General features: G+C 43.1%; 1 protein-coding gene across 1 annotated transcript; it reads left to right on the top strand.

Annotated features, from left to right (window-relative positions):
- Nucleotides 1-5765: 5765 nt before the first annotated feature.
- IL5RA (interleukin 5 receptor subunit alpha) lies at nucleotides 5766-21551 on the top strand. The gene is made up of 10 exons (XM_009283557.1): nucleotides 5766-5847; nucleotides 7195-7340; nucleotides 7928-8066; nucleotides 8580-8712; nucleotides 8787-8977; nucleotides 10070-10215; nucleotides 10857-10992; nucleotides 14279-14375; nucleotides 19414-19495; nucleotides 21459-21551. Exons 1-10 carry the CDS (start codon nucleotides 5766-5768, stop codon nucleotides 21549-21551), a joined length of 1245 nt encoding a protein of 414 aa, XP_009281832.1.

Below are 21551 nucleotides of genomic sequence, written 5' to 3'. Positions count from 1 at the left end.
AGGCCCCGGCCGAGCTGGGGCGGGGGGCGTGGGTGCTGCGTGTCCCGGGACAGGAGGGGCTTTGCACGGTTGAGCGCTGAGGAGCCGCAGGTGAAGCCCTCAGAGGCCAGCCCGGAGGGGCCTTCCGCTGTGGGAAGGCAGGGGGGCGTTGGTCCTGCCAAGGAATGCAGCACGGAAGAAGGGAGTCACAAAAGAAACAGTACAAAACATGAAAGGTTTACCGTGCCCTGATTTCAGCTGAGAGAAAAAGAAAATTACAAAGGGGAAAAAAATACTTCAATAATGACACAACCGTCACAAAAGAAATGGGCTAATTACCCCAAACACACCACTTGCGAAATCGCTTCTGTAGTCACTGAAACACCCCAGCGCCAGTGCTAAGCCACTGCTGAACCGTGTCCACCAGCTCATAGCTGCCGAACTGTGAGAAGCGGCTCGGTATAGTTTAAATACTAGGTTTATGTTTGTCAGCCTGGATTGATTTAAGATTTCTTTACTGTGTGGAGATGTATGGACAACACAAGATAATGTGGGAGTCCTGGGGATTTGGTACAGTTCGGGGGGGTCAGTGCTTCCCTCCTCACGAGTGTAATTCCACTGCTGAGATTACTGAAATTTCACTGTGTTTGGCCACCTGCACATCCCCAGGGCTCAGGAGAGCTGCGGCTCTCGGCGCTCCTCCCTGTACCGCTCCTGCGAGGAGGCATCTCAGAAGGGTTGGAAGGAGTGGAGCCTGAAGGAGGAGCTCACCCAAATGCGAGTTAATTGGGAGTGTGGTTCCCTTTGAAGCCCGAATAAATCTCTGTCTCAGCAAAAAGAGTGCTACAGGTTTCTTGGGAACTGGGAAGAAACGTTACACAGATCTATCCAGCCTTTTAAGCACCTAACAAATCAGCAGACAGGAGAATGCTTATGAGCACTAAAGGGGTTTTTTTGGAATGACCTATTCAAAAAAAAATCTCAGATCTCCAATAATGTAGTCAGGCCTGTGTAAGAACATAACCTTTTCTTACCCTTTTTTTGTGACTACTGTTTCGTATTAAAATCCTGCTTCACCTTTAGAAATTACCTCTTTTCTACAGAAACATTTTGCTGTACATGTCAGAGCTCTCTGCCCAGTAATTAGCTGTTTATTCAGAGACTTATGGGCTGGCCAGACCTTAGGAGGTCACCTAATTTATCTCCGTGCCTGATGGCAGGATTTGATTACGACTGTCATTCCTGGTTGATGTTTGTCTATAGGTGCCCAGTGACAGAGCTTCTTTCAGTCCTCGGGCGCCTGCTCCACTGCCTCCCTATCCCTAACACTGAAAGCTTTCCCTGATATCTAACCTGAATTTTACTTGTCGTTACCTTCTAGTCCCAGCCCAACAGACTTGGAGAGCATGTGAAAGCCTTAATGTGTTACATTTCTGCACAAATCTTCCCTTAACTTGTTTCCTCACTGGTACTTTTTAGGCTCTGGTAGTATCCTTTGCTGTGTACTGGCTTCTCTTCGTCTGCTCCATGGCTTTCTTAAGCGCAGTGTCTCAGCTGGACACAGTGCGTGTGAGTGGAGGCTTTATCAGCGCTGTGCAGAACGGAAGGATTACTTCATGCGTCTTGCAGAGGACACTCGCTTTTAGCTGGCCTGGGGTGCCTTTTTCACAAGGGCATCACATTGTTTATTCCTCTTCAGTTTATGACCCTCCAAAACCCCAGATCCTCGTCTGTGGAACAGATACCTAATCAGTTGATTATTTATAGCTAGTAATTTACAGTTGATAATGCCTAAATGCAGTTGAGAGCTTGCCCATATTGGACTGCACCCAATTTCCACCAATTTGTCAAGAACTTTCTTAATTCTAGTCTTAGCCTCCAAAGCACTCGCCTCTCCCAGCTTGTGTCACCTGCATGTTTGTGTACTCTGTACTTGCAGTCCATGTTAATGAATGTAAGTCATTGGCTGCCTTCTTGTCCTTCCTATAACTCCATTACATATAGCCCCACTTTCTGCAGGGTCTTCTCTAGGCCCTTGGTTTGGTTTCTGCTGCTGGTCCTGCCTGTGAGCCTGTGTTATCCAACCCTATGGATCACAGCTCAAAGCTCTCAGCACGAGGTTAGGAAGCGGGTTTTGCTCTGGTACAGGTAACTTCTCAAAATACCACTGATGTCCACATGGCTGTATGGCAGAGGCATTGCAGACGATGGTATAAAACCATTGGACAAAACCTGCACAGTTTTCCAGCAACGTTTGGATTTGATTTTCTAGGGGGAGAACAACTTGGGGTATCAGCAGTGGTCTGTAGGTAGCTGGCTATAGGTTATTTCTTTGCAGTCAGTCATTAAACATTCCTGCTCTTGCAAAGTTATTAAAGAATTATCGGAGTATGGTGTATAAATAACCCTCAATAAATAAAGTAAAACCATTTCTGGGCTAAGCTGTGTGCTTGCGTGGAGCCTTCGACCCTGTGGTTAAATCTGTAGTTCCCTTTTTCAATGCATGCTTGTCTAACTTAGCATCTGCCATCATTTCTGAATACCTATCACATTTGTACTTGAAAGACAGCAGTTATAAAAGGAACCCACAGGGAGATGACCCAGAGGACGTTTGAACAAACAGAGCAGGCTCTTCACAGAACTTTTGGGACTCCACAGGTAACCTCCTGGGATATCTGTTGTGATTCGTTTTTGTCTTGTTGTGCTTTGTTTGAAGACTGCAAAGGTCCTGCTTTTCAAATTCAGCTTTGCCTTACATTGGGAAATGCATCTGGAATCTGCTTCTGACCAGTTGCCTGTGAGATAGTGGGACACGTCAGCTATATGTAAGAAAATCATTACCTTTTAGAGGCTGTTTTCTATGGTTTGGATCTCTACTGTCCTTTAAGAAGGAGTATACCCTTTGCGAAGGGAATATATCCTTTACCTTCTGCTTATTACTTTTTACCATATATAACCAAAACATAATATAATCAAGGTTTTTATTTTGTCCTGAGAACTTACTATATCCATTTTTGTGAGGAGCGTAATCCTCTTGTAGATTTCTAGTTAACATCTTTACTTGAATACACTTATTTTGATTCTCTTTTCAGTAATTTCTCACATGAAACACACAGGGTATCACAGACTGCAAGGTGGTGTGGTCTTACACAGCTATGGAATTACCTCTTCCAAAAGCTGTATTTTCAATCTTAGTCTGGTAGCAAGAAAAAGAAAAATACCATTTTTGAAAACAAGGCAGGAAAAGATAAACTGGTAAGAAAAACAGGGATAATAATTGAAAACTAATCTGCATTACAGTTAACATTTTATATCCAGTTACAAATGAGTAAACTGCTGCTCAGAAAATCTTAGATCTGTGTCTAATACGTGCATGCTTTAGACAGCAAAAGTACCTTTGAAAAGTTGATCTTTAGGATCTTTTCAAAAGTATAGGGTAAAGAATGTGCCCAGGAAGAATCAGAATCCTTATTTTTTGAGGACAAAGTAAAAAAACCTATAGGTAGCCAAACCAACTTTAATGAACCCAAGAGAGAGCCAGCTTTTTTAGTTGTGCTAAATGCCAGAGCAGTCCTGAAACCAACGTACTGACATTACTTGAGTTGGTACATGTGGATCCTAAGCAATTGTAAAACGTGAGGCTTTTTAAAGATTTTTTTTTTTTAATAACGTACTGAAGTGATTGCTTTTTTTAAAAAAAGAAGTGAGCTCTTAGCAGTGGAACCAACAAAGCTTCTTTCCCAAAGTCTCGTAGTTGTGCCTGATAAAGCTTTCACTGCAGCTGGGGAAGCACAAGCTGTCCCTCCGTCTCTCTTCTATGCCAGTGGAATGCCCTTTGGTGGGTTCTCCTGTCTTTCTCACCGAGGTACCTGGGTCATATTACAAGAGCTTAATCTACTTGAAACTGCTTCTTAGCTGCTGGTTTTGGTTGTAGGTGGTCGGTGGGAGAGCTGCAGGGAACATGGTGGGTAACGTTAACAGACGGGAATGCGGATGTGCGCGCATGCATAAAAGCACATGCACACACATCTGTGCAGTTCAGAGTTGCGTTCTTGGCAGAGTTGTACTGGGGTTATTGCTGGCATGAAAGTGAGAAGCTGGCTTTTATTTTCAGGGACTTGAAGCTGATAAATTTTTACTTTTAAATAGAGAAAAAAGTTATTAGTGTATTTAATAGTCTCAGGTAAATGAGCTATACGATGTTTTTTGAAGCAGGAAAGAAAGCCTGATGCCAGTAATTTGTACAAAAGCATATTGGAAATGCGTGTCATGTTCTAACAGTTCTTTTAATTAGTTTTTATCAGGTAAAGCAGTATAGGTGTGGCAGAGGTGGTCAGAGATCAGGTGACATTGTAAATTTGTGTTCAGTCCACATAATGCCCTCCAGAACAACATAATCTTGTGAAGCAGAGGTCTGTATGGTATTCAAGTGAGAAAATCCAAAAGAACAGACTTCTCATGAGTGGTAATGCAATAGGTAATAGTTTTGGAGGCATGGTGTAGGCATAAATGTACGGTGTGAATAATAATCACCTGATTGTGAGACACATACATTTTGGAAGAACCAAAATGTCTGACCAAAATGTCTTTCAGTAACCCAACATACGTAAAAGCAAACCCTGACTCCCCAGGAATAATCCGTTAGCAAACTCCAGAGTTTCAGTTAGCCTCACGCACATTTTGGCTAGCAGAGTAGTAGACACATACAAAATATGAATATAGATAATGAGTGGACGTGGACATTAAGAAACACACTGCATTGTAGATTATGTGTCATTTTAATGAACTCAGCATTCATACACCATTTTGAAAAATAGTTACTGTATAGCAGTACTCCAACTGTGATCAATTGGAGTGCTTCCAGTCCCTGGGTTATTTATTGGAGGCTCAGGGAGAACTGATGGGTTAAAGATGCTTTCTCTGCTCATTACCATCTGAAAATATTATGTTTTCCATACAAGCAATTGCTCTAGTGCCCCAGGGAAGTAGTGTGATTGGGCTGGGAGGGCGCATTTCTCTTCAGTAAGAACATTTTGGAAAGCTGCAGTTCTGTATTTCCATGTTGTTTATATTAGCTTATACATGAATGATTACACACAGATTTTTTTTTCTCCCAGTACTTCATGAAACAATCTGTAGGAAGCATAAGAACATGCTGGTTTTAAGCATTAAAAATAGTCGTTCATTTAAATTAGAAACAAACAAAATAGTTTCTCTTACACCCAATAACTAACACTGTAGAATTAGCCTTGAGGTGAGCACTGAGACTGCTTCTTTAGCGAGCTTTATTGAAATAAAAACTGGAAAGTAAATTCCAGTAAGTAGCTATTTTATATATAGTGGCAGCTAAAAATATGGTTATTTCTGTTCTTGGAGTAAATGGGACTCTACTGAAAGCCAGAATACCTCAACCTGACGCGCCTCTCTCCGTGGAGAGATGCTCTAAGTCTGTGACTGCTGCTCTGAACATCCACACGTGATAGTAGTGGAAAAGCTACCTTTTTCAAAGAGGGCTGGCAAAAGCAAAGGGAGCAAAATGAAATGTGGTTGGTGGTACTTATATCAAATTTAGCTATGACAAGATACATTTTCCTGCAAGGAAAGGAGAAGAGTCTATCCCCTGCAAGGTGGCAGTTTCATTCCTTTGATCATGTGGATATACCATGCTCCATGGTTTGCGTGCTTAACACTTGGGATTGTGTTCATTTTTAGCTGTCAGCCCCTGTGAAATGGTGACAAGGCACATATGCTGATACATGGCCGTTCTCATTTACCTTCTAAGGATTATGGCCAGCATGATGAGAGTTTTTCTGATCCTCCTTTGGACAATGAACTTGGTTCAGCAAAACGTACCTCAAGCTGCAGGAGGTAAGGCATTTTCCTTTTACCAGTGTGTTGTTTTAGCACCAGTGGGACGACCAAGGCTCCTCTATGTGTTGGTCAAATGCGCTGTTCTACACATGAATAAAACAGTCCGTGGCATGCCATGAGTACAGGACCACAGATGACCATGCTGTGTTAACATGCTTCCTGGGACAGTTGTACCCTGTCTCAGTTAGATTGCTCCCAGCCAGTGCCTGAGGACTGTTTTGCTTTGAGAGGGAAGAACCATGAGGCAAGTAGACGCAAGCTGTGCCGTGCCACTTTCCCTCTGGGCTGGACAGTAGTTCCTGGCCTGTTTTTTCCAACAGTTTAATCCAGCTAGGGCAAAGGCGTTATTCCAGATAGCAATTTTACTTCCAGGAACAAAACTGCAGTTAGCTGCAGAAACATGATGACACAAAGCATCGCTGGCATAATCCTTGTGTATCAACAGCCTTAATGGTGACATCTTTTGTGGGCATCTCAACAAGGAATATTTTAAGGGGAGCAGTTCAGGGTGGTTTGTTTTGGGCTTTTCTGAGCCTTTATGAAGCAGTTTTCCTAATGCAAGGTGCGTGCTTGAAAAATGAACGTGGGCATCAAAGGTTGAAATCATGGGGGAAGTGGGGACTGATGTCCCTCAACTGCCTTGGAGATGGCAATTAAGGGAGGGCAGGCTCTGAAGGACTCTAGACACGGAGGGGAGTAGATTGATTATTTCATTGCCTTGCTATTTATGTGCTAGCATTTTCCCTCAGCATGAGATCTTCCTCATTTCCATATGAGCTCCGGGAATCCCTCTTGCCCTGTTGTTTTAAATTATCATTCCCATCCTTCTATGTTTTCTTCCATTTGTGCTTAATTCCTCTGTTCATCATTTTGTTTCTTCTCTCGCATGTAACTGCTCGTGGCTGTCAGCCCTCTCTTAGAAAGCCCCCACGTTATGCTCTTCTGCAAGCTTATGTGGGTGAGAATTGTTCGTACGGTTGATCACTTGCTCAGCCCCGTTTCAGTACAGATGCCCAGTGTCTATGTGGCTATGAGGATCAAGTTGAAAAACCTGAACCTAATTAACAAGCCAAATGTAATATATCATTGTGATTTTCAAGTTGAAACTGTTGTAAAAAATCATTTTTTAAGCTGAGTTTTAAGTAAACTCTTATTTGATGAAGTTTTGGTTGTTATTTAAAGGTATTTTTCACATATTAGAAACATTTTATAAGAAGATGTTGAGAGAATATAATATTGAAATGAAATTATTTGCTTGTGTTGCTCATTGCTTGTAAACAGTTACTGCTCCGAACAATTCACTGGATTACTATGTTATGAATATTTTTGTTTTCTCCCTTACAGTTCAGGTGTTCCCACCTGTTAACTTCACCCTTACAGTCTCTGCGTTAGCACAAGTACTTTTACACTGGAAACCAAACCCTAATCAAGAACAAAAAAACTACACTATTAGATACGATGTGAAAATCCTAAGCCCTGTGCCTGAAGAGGTAAGATAAAGGATAAGTCCAGTATCCTAAGAAGGTTAAATTCCCATTGAGCTAAACATATTGCACCAAAACAGGGTGCAGTAGGCGTGATATGTCTCTTGAACGATTGGCATATTGAATCACTTATTCTCTTATATCATAAACATATACTTTGAGCACTGGAGAGATTTCCTTTCAGCTATGCTTATGGCCACAGCTCTGCTGGGACAGGGGAATTGGCAGTCTCTGCAGCATTCACCTTGGGGGGAAGCTGGATACTGGTTTTAAGTGATATTGCTCCCCGTTCAAGTCAGCTCACTTAATTCACATTAATGCCAGGGTATCATTAAAATGTCAGATCATGTTTCGTCACAGCTGTATGCAATAGACAAATTTTTGGTAAGATAAGGGTCCTGCTGTCTTAAATGAGAAACCTTACACGCTTCTTGTGTGGATCATTTATACTCTCTAGCTTTATACACTCAGTATAACCAGCTAAGCTAGCTGGCTGGTTTGCCTCTTTGCAAAGACTGGATCAGTCTTTGCAGGTCCCTTAATTTGGCTTCCATCACATGTGATGCTTATTTGATTTTTTTTTTTCTTTCAAGTATGATACAAAGAAGACTCACAGTATCCGAACAGCTGCACTTCACAACGGTTTCTCCGCACACGTTCGGACGTTACTACTCCATAATGACCTTCAGATGACAAGTGACTGGGTAAAGGAAGAACTCCTGCCTCTGCCAGGTAAGAAGAAATGCAAGGGGAGTCTGAATTTTGTGTTCTGCCCCGGTCTGTGGACTAGACATCAAAAGGTGACAGGTTTAATACTTGAAAAATACTGCTACACTGATCTTACAAAACGATTTAGTCCAGGCCTTTCTCTACTGCTGTGGGGCCTGGGTTACAATCTGGAGGTGCACAACATGAATAACCCACATAAAATTTTCTAAAAATTCCTTGTTAAGGCTAAGGTAACCTACTTTCATACACTCTAGGATATTAAAAGATCATGTTGCCTTGAATTGCAAGGTGTACATGAAATATACTGGTGTTGTGTGGTACAGCTTTACTTACAGTGTTTGGGATTCTTCATCCATCCATAATCGATAGTCCTGTGTGATAAGGAAGAGAATTGGATACAATAGACATAGCTATAATGGACCAAAGACTGTAATCACAATGTTTTAGCAACGTGAATTTCTTACGACTTTTGTAATAAGATTTTTCTTTCTGCTTGATAATTCCTTGGCTCTCCAGGTGCTCCAGAGACATCTGTCACTAATTTGTCCTGTGTTACTCGCATCACCATTTCTAGTACTGTTTCTCTCCATTGCACTTGGCTTCCTGGCCGAGGGGCACCAGAACATACCGAGTACTTTCTATTTTACAGGTTGGTGTTTTCTCCCATTTTGGTCAGAATGGATGTCTTTAAGAGCATCATGTCTCACAAGTATTTTAATTTAGGTATGAGACGTACACTGAAGAATGTCAAGATTATATCAAAGACAAGTGGAACAGGAATACTGAGTGCAGATTTTCAGTGACTCATATTGATCCTGAACAGGTTGACAAACTCATTGTAATACACATTAATGGGTCTAGCAAGTATGCTGCAATCAAACCTTTTCAGCAGTTATTTAACCAAAATGCCATTGGTGAGTAGAAATACATTTAAAAAAAAAATTAAAAATGTCTAGCAGGATTGTCAAAAGATTTGTGAGAGACTATTACTGCATTGAATGTTCTTGATGCAGGTGAAGTATGTGCCAAAATGCCATTGGTGAGTAGAAATACATTTAAAAAAAAAATTAAAAATGTCTAGCAGGATTGTCAAAAGATTTGTGAGAGACTATTACTGCATTGAATGTTCTTGATGCAGGTGAAAGTATGTGCTTGTTTTGCATAGACATTTTAATGAAATTGGAAGAGATTATAAGACAGAAATGGATGGCTTTAACTAACTTTGATTTTAATATTATAAGAATGACAAAAATAAAAAGCTAGAAAATACAATTAGTTATTCTGTTTGTTAGCCAAAGCATTATTTCCAATATTCATTTTCAATCGATTTAGTCAATATATCTTCAAGTACGGTTTTTACTACCTTTTATTTTACAGCCTTTCTTTAAAAGGAAAAAGACGCATGATGTTCAAGAGAACCATGTCCTTTTAAAGAAAGGCATTAGACTGTCAAATAAAAGGTGGTATCAGCCATGACTGTCTGTCATCTTTCATCCACCCAAATAATTTATTTTCCTTCATTAGTTCCATGCCTTTCACTGTTGCCATTTCCCTTTTTCATGACGTCACTAAGATAAAACAGTTGACGCACTTTCTTCTTAGAAATCTTCCCCGTAATAGCTGCTGATCCATTCCTTTGAATTCGTTCCAGTTTTCAGTAACTTTCCTGGTTACATCTGGGTTTTTTTTCCTGAAAAGAAGTTTTTCTAACTGTTCTATCATTATTTTAGTGCTTTTGTGAAAATTAATTTAATAAATTCCACCCCACCCCCCAGTAATCTAGTTTTCCAAAACTTTTAAGTGGATTTTTAAAACTGTTTTCCCTTAACTGTTTTCTCCAATATAGTTATTCCTCCTTAATCCTTATCTTTTCTGTCTGAAATGTGAAATAAATTCAAGGATTATAGGTCCTACTTGGAAACACTATCAGGTTATAAAGTGCTCCAATTGTTAGTATTTAAACTTTGCTCTATAAATAACTTACCGGTACAGTTTTCTTTTTATAGAGAAAGTGAATGTTCCCAGAAATGTCACTGTATTCTTAGAGCAAAATGATCTCCTGGCCACATGGGAGAAGCCAATTTCTCCTTTCCCTAAAGAATGTTTTGAATATGAATTTTACCTCTTCAACTTGAAGTCAGGTAACAAGCAGGTAATTGCTTCTCTGATGCCCAAGTATTACATAGTATTCCTGTCTCTGAGCTGACTGTCCTATATAGCTAGAATTTGCCTGGTGAAAAAAATGTCTTCATATTCATGAATATGTTACAAATTTTAAAACATTTAAAATAAAACCTGCTACTAGTACATTTTTGAAACTATGGACTTTTGGTGAAACCTGTGTCCCATTTGTGACGAGGGTTCAGCAAAGCCAAAGTCTCATCAGTTTTCATATTTTTCCTCTTTTTCTGGACGTCATTTATGTCTGCAGCAAACTATCCCCAAGAGACCTAGGAAAGCAGAAGGACAAAAATTGGAGTTATTCAGTTTTATGCATCTGGGTTCAGAACAGTAGGAGGATGGACAATTCTGAAAATCCAGCATTAAGTGCATTAAGGAAGAATGCAAAAATGAGGCATCTTTCAAGAACTTGCCATGAAATATTGGTGTATTATGAGAGAAATTGCACCTATAAAAATAGAGATCTTACTTGAAAAGCAAGGCCAGATGCTCACTGTTAATCTAGTAAAGGAGTTTTAAAAAAATAAAGAGATAAACGTGATTAAAGTTTGTTTTCTGAATTGTTTAGAGTTTCAAGTAATCTATAACAGTACAATATTGTTTTCCTAACAGATATTGAAAATATCCTCAAACGACTTCAGATTATGGATTGATGTTACCAACAGGTATTCCATACAAATAAGAGCTAATCATCACATATGTTGTACAAGAGGATTTTGGAGTGACTGGAGTGAAGTTATTTATGTTGGTAAGAATGACATGCTACTGTCTTGTAGTGAATATTATTACATGCTGGAAAGCAAATGCTGCCTAATCATGAGCATGCACACCACCAAGTAATTTTAATAGAAGCCAGGAAGATAGGTATTTGAAGAAAGAAACTGACTTGTTAATGCCAAGGGGAGTTAAATCTGTGTTCCATTAAAAATAGAAAAAAAATCTCCCAAGCAAACTTTTGGACATATGGAGGGGTTTTTTAGACAGTGCTTTGTTTTTACAGGCTTATGTTCTCAGAGACTGCTTTAAACTAGCTTAAGGCCTAAGTTCTAGGTAAGGCCTTTTAGTTGCATTACTTCTTTAGTTTTTACATGTGTTTCCCTGGCATGCATTGTGATGTTCATGCTGGAATTTAATATGAGTGATCATGTCAACTATTACTTTACTGGAGCTATCTGAACTCTTAAATGTTGGGGGGGGAAAAGAGCACGGTTTTAGCATCTTTGGAACGTGATAATTTGCCCCACTTTGTTCTGTATTTCCTGCTTGCTGAACATGTTTTTCTGGAAATGACAGTTTCCTTATCATGACACGTTATCAACTGTTTCTTCTTAGACATCCTCCTTTGCTCTTATCTTTTGAGTTTCTTAACTTCCTGGTTTTCACTTGGAAAAAAAAAAAAAGTCCGTTACACTCTCCTGTTTACTATACTTTTCCCTCTTATATCTGTTTGCTGGTGAATGCAAATCTGCTGGTGTTTTGCCTCCTTACTCTAACACATCCCCTTGACCTTCCCACCTCGCTCCATGGCACTGGCGAGCCCTTGGGAAGAGAGGCTCAGCAAACCGGCCACTCACCTGGGGCGGGGGGGGGCTGACCAAACTTCTTATTAATTACGAAAACTGGGCCTGTTTATTAGCCTTGTGCACCTACCTGGGAAATATTCGGATGAGACCAACTTTAAGACCAGTAGACCTCTTCTGAGCCCGTATCCTGAGAAAAACACTGGCCTAGACTGCCCGTCCTGTAGCAGCAACCCTCCAACTTCGTTACGAACTGAAACACTATTCTGGATCCTTTCCTTGGGCTGCGGTGATCAAACCCTGTGAAATGCAGCCATACACTGCCAAAGCGGGCATTGTGAAACTGCACCTTGATACCAGTTGTCTCTAAAAGGTTGCTTAGAAGCATTGCAGTCAAACAAAGCTAGATAAAAAACCAGTAGTGCAGCCGAGTGGGCTGGACACCCTCACTAACTGTGCGCGGCAGCCCGGTACGAATCAAATCTGTGAAGCTGTAGGTACGTGTGAACAGCCACTGCCAGGGTTCACAGTTTAAAAGGTCCAGAGGTCAAGTTTGGGGCTGAGAAGCACCTTACAGCACATTTGTGCTGTCCCGATTCTGCTTTCCCGGCAAGGCTGAAAGATTTGAGGGCCCCTCTGTGTCAGCCGGAGCACTTTTGGAGCTGTCTCTGCTGCGCGGCGTGACAATGATTGGGGAACCTGGAAACATCGCTGTTCCAGATGCCTCTACTCGTGCTCTGCACTTATCAAATATGGAAAATTCATTCTGATGGTAAAAAAAAAAGTCTTCCATAAAAATTTACTAAAATCTCAAAAATATCCAAGGATAGGTCTAATTACTTCAGTTTTTCTTAGGAAAAGGGGTTTTTAGAGGCTTGTTGCAGTTCATTGACACAATACAGGTTACGGCATAAGTCGCTGGGTTTCAGTGCATACTTCAGCCAGTGATTAGCGTTGCTGTTAACTTGCTCTGTGGCTCTGAGGAAGTTTCATCTGTTCCCTCTGTTTCATGTATTATGTGGACACCTCTCACTAGGCAGGTGCATGGGCTCGTGCCGGTTCACAGTGGTGCGCGGGGCTGGGCTGGTGCCTCCAGGCACGTCTTGGAGAGAAGCCCGAGAAGGAGCGCCCTGGGCCGGTCCCCAGCACCACAGCACAGCCTCTGCAATTGCTGCTTCTCCCGCACCTTACTCCGAGTTGCAGTGAGACTTAGTGTTGCCTGATCATGCCTTTTTGAGGCCATTGCCAACCGACATAAGATGGAAGAGACTTAGGACCCTTCCATTTTTGATTTGGAAAACGGAGACGCTTCCCAGCCGTCACACTGGGAGGCTTAAAATTCATTTAAGGGGCTTAACCTTTTTCCACAGTTTGCTGCCCCAGTCATCTTCAAGACTTACACGAAGCATAACTCATTGACAGTTACATCCTAAATCTTATTTTCTTGGAAGAAAAGTGGTAACCCTGAAGACAAAATAAACCATCCTAACCCGTTTGTAATTGCAAGGTTGACTGTGTACCCCCATCGGGGTGGTACGGAGGCGCAGGACGGATCACACAGGCCTGCTCATGGTGTCATCCACACGCTGCTCTCAGGGACTGCCGTGCAACCACAGCCGTCAGCGGAGACAGCAGGCTCAGCTCCTCATTTTTCAGAAACAAATCTGGCCACAATTGAATATCGTTTTGTCTACAGCACCAATAAACCCAACACTCCGGCTGCTGGCCAATTTATGTCCTTCCAATTACCTGGTAATGGCAGCGCTGACACCTTGATGCATAGGACAGGTAGTTATCGTAAGCACACATGGACTCGGCAGCCTTTTGAAAATGCAGTTCAATGTAAGTGTTTTTGTTATACGGCATAATGTGGCACAAAATAATGTCACGGTCACTGAGCAATGCCTTTTCAAAACAGAAGCACTGACCTTGATAGAAATACCTGTGTCTGCTCACAGGCAGAGGCAGTAGAGAAATTCTTCCTGAGGAAATGTATCAGCAACCAGCTCACAAGAAAAATGGGGGATTTCAATGTCTTTTTTACAGGCAAGTTTATGAAGCCAGAGAAATCCAGTTCCTGGCTAGAAAGGATTAGCAGAAATGAAGAATGGTTTAATGGAAAACAATTTATGCCTGAGATTATCAGCAAACAGTGTCTTTGCTGAGTACCGGTCGTGTGCTCGCTGCATGGCATTGCGTGTCTCGGGATGGCAGCTAACGGACCGTATCGTCCTTCTGGTGGGCCTGGCTGCTCATGCTTCTCGGTTTGTTCTCTTCCTCATGTCAAAATGAAAGAAATTTATTGTTGAAATTAGGAAGTCAGTTTCATGCAAATTGTTCTTGAAGCTCTGCGTTTTGTTTCTAAGTCTAGATACCAAGTCTTCATCGTTTGCATGTTAATTTGTGATCTGAATATAATCACATAAAACAGCTGATGAAATCTTTTGTAAGAGTGTGTTTAAAATAATCTGCACTAAAATAATATATTTAATTTTTTTTTTTCTTGAAATTCAGGGCAAAACAAACCGGAGAATCCCATAGCCTGGATTCTCGCTGTGCTTTGTGTGTCCACGTACTGCACATTCCTACTTGTTGCTATAATATGCAAAATGTAAGTATCATTGTCTTCTTTTTAATTACAGTATAACTAAGGACTAGGTGTTCAACAGATGTGTGGGATGTTACAAGCTTTGCTTAATTTTAAGAAAGGGCACTGAGTTTGGTATCCAAGCATAATTATACGAAGCAAAAGTACTGAAAAGTAATAATCAGCCTCATTAATTATCAACAGTAGCATTCAGCAAAATTGGAGGGGTAAGAGGGTTACTCAATTTAATCTTAAACAACAAAACCATATACTGAGATGAATTTGTTAAAAATCTATTTGTCCTTATCTCGTTTCTTCACTTAAATGGATCTGGTTGGGTCAATGATTTCCCCAGGAGGACTTTGTCTTTAACCCTGGTGAAACCTGCTGAGAGCATCTTTCACGGCTGAAACGTACAGACCAGTATTTTCTCAGTCTTGCCTAGTTCAGCCTGCAGACATACACTCCGTAATGGGCCCTGGGCACGTAGTCTGAATTTCAGTTGACATCAAAGGAGTGTGGAAGATGCTCTGAAGAGGTAAAAATTCAGTGCTTTTGTGCTTGCTGCTCCTCTTGACCTCTTAACAGGAGCAAGTGCATTGAACTATTGTTGGCTTTGAGTTTCTGAACTATTTAGTTCATTTTTAATTACTACAGAGGCTAGGGAAGCCATGTAGTACAAACAGATGCCATATAGCCAAACTTCCCCAAATGTGCTGTGAAGAAACCCAGATACACTTGGGATTTCTGTAGCTGTGACTAGTCAAATCCTAAGTGATGACTTAAAGAATCAATGTAATTACAAGCTTCTCCCCTGAAACATGCATCAAGCAGCAATTATAAGTCCACAATAAACACAGCTCCCAGTAATGTAAGTGCTGTTCTCAACTCTGCTAATTTCTTATTAATTTCTTTAATGCCTTTTGATTTATTGGTCATCCTGGTGTGTCCTTGGCTATTTTCCTTTCTGTACCACATTCCCTTTATCAAACAAAGGTCTTGTCTACAGGAATGTTACATTAGAATAACTGTTATTAACTCTCCCTAAAGTGTCTGGTGTCCATGATAACCTGTTCTTAAGTCAATTTAATTAGCATAGCAGGTCTCAATAAGCAATCCATTTTGGAACAAGATAGATTAACTCCCCAGAGAGTTTATTCATGTTGTGCTTCGTATGCACTCGTTCCCAACTATGCAGCCTTGGTGCATTGGTGGAAATCCCCAAACCGCTCTTACTCACATCACTGATTCTTTTATGGATTGACCTGTCTGTATAGCTGTAGGTCCTCCACTGCTCCAGCATCATCTTCATCGGCTCTCTCCTCTCTCTTTGGGACAGCAAACACCACCACCAGCAGTCATACCGCTCCATGTTTTCCTGTGGAGTTCTGCAAGTATTTGGTTATTATGCAGTTACCCCCTGCAGAGATCCTGAAACAGATATAAGGGGAGAAATAGCTATAGGGGAAGACTTCTACTCAAGGACCAGCTTGAAGATGCTGTACTAATGCATTTTATGAACTTTAATACATTAGGCAAATTTAAGCTAGTTTTTCCAGGTTCAGCTGCTTGATACTACATTGGTTGCTTCTAGGAGTTTCTCTCTGCCTGGCTAGTATATAATTCCCTAGCACCCAAAGGCTCAGTACATTCCATCTTTGCCAAAGTGATTAAAATTCTATCTGCCTGCTGCACTGAGTTTCACGAAGTTGCTAGCTTTACTCCACCCTTTCCAGGCTGCTTCTTGCTCAGTGTCCTTGCCACTTCTCTAATCCTCCAGCCTGCCCTGGGAGGAGGTGAGAAGTGTAAGAAGATGAAATGCAGTGCTTAGCCTGCTCATTTGTTGTATCTGCAGATATTAAAAAAAGAAAAATAGAACAGGTTCACTAGATCACAGTTTCATTAGTACTCTCAGTTTTTACTGCTGTTGAAAATTCATGAAGTGTACCATGCAATTCAAGCCACAGAATCATTTCAAATTTCATACGATTTGGAGCCATTATAAGGAATTTCATTATAGCAAAGAGTTCCATAAATTTTTCTGCATGCTTCCTGGTGATTGCAGGCATCAGAGATACAGCCCGCCGTTTGGGGAAACACTACAAGGCAAAGTAGCCCTTTGGGACTGTTTGGATAGTCTTTTCCCTTCACTTACTTGCAGTAGCTGATGGGGTTACTGTCTTGATAAAAAGCACAATTGAATTTTTTCCTAGTTTGCCCTCTGTCTTCATGAATGAGCATCTTCTGTACTTCCTCAGGCTGTACCTTGGAATAACATTTTCTCCTGGAGGTGAGCCCACAGGAGGATGTAGTTAATAACTTGCTCCCAGCTGCTCTCCACTTAATTGACGTGAGGACAGTCAGTAGCCCCTCCATACCCTGAAATCGATGTGGTCATCCCGACCTCCACCAGGCACCCCTCCCTCTTCTGCACTCCACTCCAGTCTGCGACCAGCAGTCACCAGCCACCCGCTACAGGGAAGTCGTTTGGAAAATGTCACAGGGAATCTTGGTGGAGGCAAGGCACTAGAAAAGGCACACTAACATACTGTGAAAACAAATATTTTTATCAATCTCATCGTAGCGGTTAGAAGAGGGAAAAGAAGAACTTGTTCTCCTACTTATTTCTCTTTATTTATCTTTGGCCTTTTCATGTCACGACCTGTGGGAAAAGTGGCAAATTTCAGAAAGACAGACACAGCACAATAACTGGAGGCCCTGAAACACTGAGTTAAGGCATGAGGGTCCTGTGGGGTGTTTCCAAAGCCTGAAGGTCCACGTAGCGCTAATGGAAACAGCCGTGTTGTAATCCATGTAGAGACAAGCAGAGATATCGGGGACACTTTTTGCGACAAGATATTTAATCACATAACTCCAACTTTTCAGTGTCCTGCAAAAAAGAACAGGACCATTCTGAGGGCACCACTGTCATCACCCCCACCACCGCCTCACTGCAAAGACTCTTGCACCTGAGGGGCAAGCGGCCCCCACGAACACAAGTGTGCTTCTGCCTCATTTCTGTTGGGTGTTTGTGCACCCCTCCTTAAGGGTTTCTACTCCAGAAGTGACGTGTAACTTATGCTTTTTGCTGACTCAATAAATAATTTTGATATGGCTCCATCAAAATCTTTTATTGACAAACAGCACAACTAGAAACGCGCCAATTCCAAACAAAACCAAATCTTGTTGGATATATTGCACAGCAATAGCATAAATCAAAACCACACTCTGAGCTGAAATACGATGCGGGTGAAATCACGTGGCCTCCAGGGCCTTCCTCCTGAAAGGCTTGGGAGACCCGATGGAGTGCAGGAGCTGTGAAGACAACAGCGCTTGCAAAGCTAACCTGGGTATGGTCACAAAGACCTAACCCTTAGCAGGAAAGCTGGGAAGAGTAGAGATGATGCCAGGCGCTGGAGTGTTAATACTGGCACTCATCCCGGTCCCACTCCTGAGTTACACCAGCAGCCACCTTACTGTCCCACTCTGCTGGTGGTGACCGCACAGCCTGACTTGTCCTCTGCAGCCAGCGATGGTTGGACTGCGTTCAGCATTTCAACAAAGAGGATGCCAATGTCTCCTAAAAACAGCTCGCTCACACCCTGCTTTTCCTCCCCATATTCCCACTTCTGGCTGTACACCTCCGTCACAAATCCTCGTCCACGTGCAGCAATGGGGAGACATCCCACAGCTTGCTTGGTCAGGTCTATCGTGTGAGCAGTGGTACGGCCCTTCCCTTCGCCCGGTAATTAGTTAAGCATCAATGTCTCCTTCAAGATAGCAGCAGCTCAGCCAGGAAGGTTTAGCTCCAAACTGATAGTCAGAAAATATTATTCCTCCTCACCTTCCTGGTGAGGAGGAATAACAGGATAAAAGAAAACTTGACAGAACTGAGAAAGCTTTTAGAAGAAGAATAGTCATAAGAACATAAGCATTGAACTAACCAGCCATCATCCAGGAGAATTGTCACAAAATAAACGGGGCAGAGGAGCAGATCTGCCCTTGGTCCCAGCAGCTAGGGCTCCACACCTTGGCCATGTCCCTGCTTCATGGATGTCAGGCTTGCTCCACAGAACAGGCGCCGGATACTACTTCTGGGCTAAATCCTATAATCTTCACTCAGGCCAAGTTCCCATTAAAATCTGGCCCTATTTGGACATCGTGCTATCCAGGGGTAGAGATGGTGAATGTGTTTTGGCGATTGAAATGAGAAGTCTGTACTCTGGGATATATCAAAGACAAGAAAAAGTTCACTCTGCAGCACTTGCTATCACAAAGATACATAAGCCTGTATGCTTGAGCCAGACTAAAGAGCGTCCGGCAGGGAAGGAGTATCTCAAAGGGTGTTAGCAGGATGAGTTATTACACCGCTAAGCAGAACCATTTACTGTCAGCCATCTCTGGTCCCGTTCCTTGCCTCCTTGTTCCCTTGGCACACAATTATTTGCGGTTGCTCTCCTACCACGAGACGCGGGCAGATTATGTCCAGAAACCAAAGTCTGAGCAAGAGGCAGCCTGTCTTGACTGTCCAAACAAGGTACATGACAACGCAGCCCTTGGGAAGAACATGAGCGTGAACAGACAGATTAGAGCAATTAATTCCTCTCCAAGACAGGCCTATCGCTGGCCGTTAACAGCCACAGCAGTGCCCCGTTGGATCGGACCTTCTAGCCCAGCTCTCTGCTGGGGCTGCGATGGGAGAGGCTGATGGGGGGAGAGTGTCAGCCTACCTCCTCTTTGTCATCCGCACGTCCCCAGGGTCCAGAAGCGTCCTGTGAGGAATGGCACACCTGCCCAGTCCTCGGGGTGTCCGCTGGTGGACCATTATCTATTACTTCGACCCCTTTTGAACCTGCTGCTGCCGTCAGATGCCATACTTCGACCCCTTTTGAACCTGCTGCTGCTGCCGTCAGATGCCGATGACTGAGTGGGAGGGGGCCAGGAGGGCTGGCGGTGCGAGGAGACATGCCTTCTCGCAGGGCTAAACGCGTGCTGCTTGTTGGATGTGTCATCCATCCGAAAAAGCAATTCTTTCACATCCCTCCACTACTGTTTTTTGCAGAAACCACATATGGAGTAAACTGTTTCCACGAATTCCAACACCCAGCAACAAATTCAGAGATCCCTTCCCAAATGACTACGAGGTAAAAGAACATTTTAGTCATGCTTCTTTTTTTTTTTTTTTTGACTAGAAGTAACGCTTGCGTTTGTGTGCTGCTCTTTCCCCGTCAGGCTGTGAGCGTGTAGCTCGTTACTGCTCAGTTAAAGCCTTCTGACCTCTTAGAATTTCTAATGTCCATATTAAACGTGGACTACCTTGTCAAATGTGTGGTGCAGAACATGCCAAATGGGAAATTCGCGGGTGCAGTTAACACAACGATACGCACAGCCCTGACTACAAGTATAACATCGAGTTAGCCATCAAATTTAGCAATTTGTGAGGCTGTTTTTGCAGTGGTAACTGCTGCGGTCGGTTCTCACCTGGCTGTGTGGCCACCTCCTCTGCCGAGGACAGGGCCCAGTCTGCGGTAGCTCTGGATCTGGCCTTGTTTGTAGACGAAGTGTTTTGGGGAGGGTTAGAACGGAACGAAAGGATGAAGTGCTACTGCCGAGTGCTTTTCTCACGCGCAACGAATTTCAGGCACACGGTGCCGTACCTACGGCTCTGCCCTGTGTACGGAAATGCAGTTGCTCCTTCCGCCGAGCACAGCCAGGCAGATAGCTCTGCCTTGGCAGGGCCTGGAGGTCGACTCCTGGAGAGCTGATTTATTTTGTGAAACTAACAATGGGAAATCTTTGGTCCTCCTGTTAAGCTGGTCTTAAGCCTTATTATATTTGCTGTTACTTCCTGATAAATACATTTGCCTTACAGATAAGATAAAACTCCTCATTGTCTGCTCAAGGGAAGTGCTGCTCAGTAACTTGATTTTAATTTGTCCCCTTAGAATAGGGGTTTGATTTTTTGGGTATTGTTCTTATTCCATGGTCTGGTCAAGGAAACAGGCTTAAAAGATTATCATATAATGTTTGTTTTTAATTAAGCCACTGGTGTAAAATAACACGACTTAGGGTATCACAAATAAGAATATGAGAAATAACGAATGTTAACACTGCAGCTAGAAGATGTGAGCTTGCAAAGGCTGTTTCACATTATGGGAAGCAGCACTGCCTTGTATTTAGTTGTCTCTTTACTTAAAGTGAGCTTGGTGCGGGTAGGCGATACCGGCTGGAGGCTTTCTGCTGGCACCGCGGCTGCCGGGGTGGTGGCACCGGCAGGGAGACGTGAGGACGCGGACCCTGTGTCTCTGCTGAGATCACCCGGGAGAGTGAAACCCCCAGCAGCTGTTTGTTGTTGGCATTCAATTCCTAAATTTGTAGTGTCAACAGCGGGGCGAGGTGACGAAAGCCCGGCGCAGCGGTGGCAGCGCTGCCCGTGGGAACCGCGCTCGGCCCCGAGGAGCAGCTCTGCCTCCCGCCGCCCCTGCGGGCTTTCCGGCAGTTGAACTACTGCTTTCTGCTTCCTTCTGCGAGCCACCCCGTCCCTGCACGCTTGCTTGCACACCTCTGCTCAGTACCGAGGGGTCGGGATCTGGCCCCGCAAGTGGGCTTCACTGCTGTTCATTCAGAAAAATTCACGTGCCTCGTAACATGCCCTCCAGCTCCTCCCGGGGCTCTTTGTCCTTGGCTACAGAGGGCTGTCTGGTGGGCCACTGTGGTGAACTGCGTTGTGCAGAGCATGCCAAATGGGAAATCCGTGGGTGCAGGGGGCTGCTGGCCCGAGGGACAGAGTGATGAGCAGCCCTGTGAGAACTTCAGCGGGAATGTGAACTTTCTGGCGAAATTCTTCCGTTGAAACCAACGCTCTTTCTCGGCTCTTACCTCATGAAACGTGTTGGGTGAATCCCTCTTTAAATGCACCAACTTGAAACACAGTGTTTTGCAAAACATGCTGTTAAGTGAGGGCTTTGCAGCATTTGTTTCATAACAAATATTCAACACCGGCTTAAAACGATATGTCATGACTCCTCTCTCTTAATTAGCACAGTTCAGTTGATAACCTCAGTTTACCTCCCAGCTCGCCAGCTAAAAGCGGTGTTTGCTTTCCAGAGAGCACATACCTGCACCAGCGACCTGGAGACCGAGTTCGGCAGCTTCGCTGAAGATCTCTACTGCAGCGCCCTCGACAACTCTGTCTTCTGA

Source organism: Aptenodytes forsteri, unplaced genomic scaffold (genome assembly GCF_000699145.1).
Source record: "Aptenodytes forsteri isolate BGI_AS27 unplaced genomic scaffold, ASM69914v1 Scaffold267, whole genome shotgun sequence".
Taxonomy (NCBI): domain Eukaryota; kingdom Metazoa; phylum Chordata; class Aves; order Sphenisciformes; family Spheniscidae; genus Aptenodytes; species Aptenodytes forsteri.
This window is presented reverse-complemented; position numbering and strand designations above follow the sequence as displayed.

Bases quoted from the DNA above. Each gene is read 5' to 3' on its own strand.
- IL5RA (XM_009283557.1), top strand. From the start codon at position 5,766: ATGGCCAGCATGATGAGAGTTTTTCTGATCCTCCTTTGGACAATGAAC. The intron at 7,341-7,927 runs GTAAGATAAAGG...TTTTCTTTCAAG, and splicing joins TAAGCCCTGTGCCTGAAGAG to TATGATACAAAGAAGACTCA. The intron at 8,978-10,069 runs GTGAGTAGAAAT...TTCTTTTTATAG, and splicing joins ATTTAACCAAAATGCCATTG to AGAAAGTGAATGTTCCCAGA.